This window comes from Poecilia reticulata, linkage group LG3, assembly GCF_000633615.1.
Source record: "Poecilia reticulata strain Guanapo linkage group LG3, Guppy_female_1.0+MT, whole genome shotgun sequence".
Taxonomy (NCBI): Eukaryota; Metazoa; Chordata; class Actinopteri; order Cyprinodontiformes; family Poeciliidae; genus Poecilia; species Poecilia reticulata.
This window is the reverse complement of record NC_024333.1, coordinates 32,765,508-32,769,416: the sequence shown is the minus strand read 5'-3', so window position 1 is coordinate 32,769,416 and position 3,909 is coordinate 32,765,508. Positions and strand designations below refer to the sequence as shown.

The 3,909-nt window shown below is 42.6% G+C and overlaps 1 protein-coding gene across 1 annotated transcript in view; it reads left to right on the top strand.

The window, feature by feature from the left end:
* iqgap1 (IQ motif containing GTPase activating protein 1) overlaps positions 1-3,909 on the top strand; it is a 44,266-nt gene that overhangs the window by 5,729 nt on the left and 34,628 nt on the right. Inside the window, exons 6-10 of the mRNA XM_008406051.1 lie at positions 1,481-1,659; positions 1,842-1,929; positions 2,207-2,364; positions 2,454-2,538; positions 3,323-3,486. Of these exons, the coding sequence (XP_008404273.1) occupies positions 1,481-1,659; positions 1,842-1,929; positions 2,207-2,364; positions 2,454-2,538; positions 3,323-3,486 (674 nt within the window). The remainder of the gene's footprint in view (positions 1-1,480; positions 1,660-1,841; positions 1,930-2,206; positions 2,365-2,453; positions 2,539-3,322; positions 3,487-3,909) is intronic.

Below are 3,909 nucleotides of genomic sequence, written 5' to 3'. Positions count from 1 at the left end.
AAAACATAATCGGTGCGCCGATTCAAAACGTCTATAATAATGATAGTAACATTAATAATAAAATAATTGTCAGTGCAAAGTAACTTACAAATTCTTTGGTGGGGGGCGGTGAGGGACCTGGATAAAGGCTGGGGGGGGCGCTGGCCCGAAAAAGGTTGAGAAACACTGACATACAACAACTAATGTTTCCCATGTYACCGGTGAAATAATGCGCCAATCAATCAAGTATTTTCCATCAATATTAAGGCATTATTGACTTAAAACAAGCTYCTRTRTSKTGYTKRMAAGTTAGTTGTGAGTTAGTTTTCTCTCATTTCAAGTGGACTGAGATATTTGCACTAGAAACCAGACAGAAAAACTTGGTAAGATTTGTGTTTTTGCAGTGTGTAAGTGCTGCACAACAAAAACACAAAATCTTACCAAGTATTTTTGGTCCATTTTCTAGTGCAAATATCTCAGTCCACCCAAAATGAGACAAAACTGACTTGTCAGCAACAGACAGGAGCTTGTTTTAAATCAATAATGCCTTAATAATATATTTTACTTGAGAAAAATGTCTTTTTTTAAGTGAATTAATCTGCTTGTACTTTTATTCTGTATTAAGGATTATTTACTTAAAACAAGCTCAAATATTGGGCTTAAAAGTTACTTGTAATTTAGTGAAATGTGTTGATATATTTGCACTGGAAACCAGATCAAAAATACTTGGTAAGGTTTTGTGTTTTTGTTGTGCAGCTCTTTACAGTTATACACTGCAAAAAACTAAAATATGTTGTTTTATTACCCCTGCAGCTCACTAATAATCGACACGTATCGGATTTAAACAGCCAGTGGAGATTAATTAATCATCATTACAGTTTATGTGATAAGATAAAAATGGCAGACAGGGCCGGATAAAACCTTTTTGGGGCCCTAGTTATGTTATCATTTGGGGGGCCCCCCCACCCCAACATGTCAACACCAGAGGCTTAATCGCTCCTGAGCTGCTCTGWGTGTAACATACCTGCTACCATTAGCATAATTAGCTCACATCAAGTTTTACGACTGTTGGTTTTAGCCTGACAGGAGTAGAAAACGGAAAATAAATGTTTGGGTTCTGAGGTGCAGAATGGTATTTAAATGGGCCATATTTTAATTATTTGAAAGGAATGTCATTTGAAAAAGCACAAAATTTTCAGCAAACAAGTTTGACATCTATATTTGCCCAGCAGTGGCAGCAGCCAACAGCAGGAAGAGATTAATCTGTTACCATATGTTCAAACGATATGAACAATGTAGAAATAATTCTTCCAGGTTCAGCAGCTTTTAGTTTATATRCCTCAGACTCTGTCKGTCTGATTTAAACAGCCAGTGGAGATTAATTAATTAATCATCATTACAGTTTATGTGGGATTAAATGAGTCGATTAGACTTTTTCCCTTCACCCAGTTGATCCAAGTTCAGTTAAAAATGGCCGACCTCTCTGCTCCTCCGTCCTCAGTGCACGCTGCGGTGATCGCCATCAACGAGGCCATCGACCAGGGAGTCCCAGAGGGAACCCTGGCCGCCATGCAGAACCCCAACGCCATGCTGCTCAACCTGGACCCGGTCTCGGCCCAGAAGTACCACGACACGCTCTACCAAGCCAAGGGGCAGAAGGTGGCCAGATCACGAAAACGAGTAAGAATGCCGAGGCTGAAATTATGGAACCAACGTCGTAGCTTATTATAAGTGATGACAAACATACCTGGATGTTTGAGAAATACTTTAATCTCCATGACAACCAGCTGGACCGAGCCCAGCCTTCCAAGTGACTGTTTTTATTGTCCGAAGCTGATAAAATGCTGTCGTTCGTGTTGCAGCAACTGGAGAACGCCGAAGCGGAGCGAGACATTTACGACGAGCTTCTGACTCAGGCAGAAATCCAGGGCAACATCAACATGGTCAACGGTAAGAGCCGCCAAATTTAAACCTAATCTTTGGCTGTTTCGCTTGAAACTTGGTATCGGTTAGGTATCGTCTGAATGAAGAGTCAGCATCATTTTAATAGCTTCTATTCTTTGCTTAAATCCCAAATAATCGATTCCATTCACCAGTTTTTTTCCTACATTTTCTTTTTCGGTATTATTGGGCTCAGCATTTTCAATGTGATACACTTTTGCAAGGCGCTGCATGCACAGGCTGTTTTTCTTGACACGTTGGCTGACCTTTGACCCTTCTCCTGCAGTGAGCAACGCCCTGAGTGCGGCAGAGGAGGCTCTGGTTGGAGGAGATGAGGATAAGTTGTACGAGGCTCTGAAGGCCGTCGGAGTCCAGAACCTGCAGCCTGAGAACAAAGGCTGGTACCTGAAGCAGCTGCAGGGCGAGAGGGAGAACAAAGAGCAGGTAGACACACACACACACACACACACACACACACACAGATTATCCCAGATTAGCTCTCCTGGCTCCTCCTCATCTCTTCTCCCTGCCAGGTGTCTCCTGGACAACCCCTAACGAAGGATGAGCTGCAGAGCGGCGTGGACGTGGCGAACGAGGTCGCCGCCGGATACCTGAAGAGTAAGAGCTTCACACACTGACTGCTGGTGTGAAGTGAACCAAAACACACCGAACTGCCGAGCATTACGGCTATCATGGTCAAGCTAGCATAACTGACCTACGTCCTGCTTCAAGCTAGCATAGCTGACCTACGTCCTGCTTCCTTAGCGATTTTTAAATAAAACCTTTTATTGATCTTTTTGTGCTGTTTGTAAATGTTCGAACTATGGTTGTTAATTTTGAAAGTCATATTTTCACCATGTTGTTCTCTTATTTATATATGTCAGTTCCAAACTGAATATTTAATCTACAAGCTAAATATTTATTTTAAAAATAATATTCAACTTTCAAATTAAATATTTAGCTCCATATTAAATACTTATTTTCCTAACTAAACATTTATTTTACAAACTGAACATTTAAGCAAGCTATATTTAGGTTTCCAACTAAATATTTAGCTTGTAAATTTTCTTTAGTTTTAGTTTTAATACTTTGGTCCTAGCTAAATATTTTGGTTGCTAGCTAAATGGTTAGCTAATATGCTAACTGGCATGCCAATCAGTGAAAATGGAATATTAAACTCAAATATTGCTGTTCATTTTTTACTGTGTAACTTTACAAACAGGATCCTGTTTTTAACTAGCTGTGATAATATTAACAGTTATTAGCATCTTTTTCTGATTCTTCGTGTGATTGTTTTATTTCATCGATACGTCACATGACGTCCAGTCCGCTAAAATCTATTAGCTCATCTCCCAGCTGTGTCCGTTCCCGTTGTTGACCCCTGACCTCCTGCCTGCTGCAGTGCTGAAGGCGGTGGAGCGCATCAACGCCGCCATCGGAGCGGGCGAGCCGGAGAAGACGGTGGAGGAGCTGATGAACCCGGACGCCCAGCTGCCCGAGGTTCACCCCGGCGCCGCCGACCTCTACCAGAAGGAGCTGGCCTGTCTGCAGCAGCAGAGCGCCGAGGTGACGGCACCAGCCGCCAAACGGGCCGACCCGAGGCAACACGATAACCGCCGCTGACTCGGCACAAACCGATGCTTTATAACGTGAGCTAGCATGACTCAGCGATTCTGACCTCAGAGGAACCTGCAGAGATCAGAGAGCAGTTTGTTAGACGAATCCCAAATTCCTGATTTACTAAAGCCTTCATCCGTTCATCTGTTCATCCGTTCATCTGTTCATCCGTTCATCTGTTCATCTGTTCATCCGTTCATCTGTTCATCCATCCATCCATCCATTTATTAATGTATCCATCCATCCGTTCATCCATCCATCTGTTCATCCATCCGTTCATCCATCCATCCATCCATCCATCCATCCATCCATCCATCCATCCATCCATCCATCCATCCATCCATCCATCCATCCATCCATCCATCCATCCAT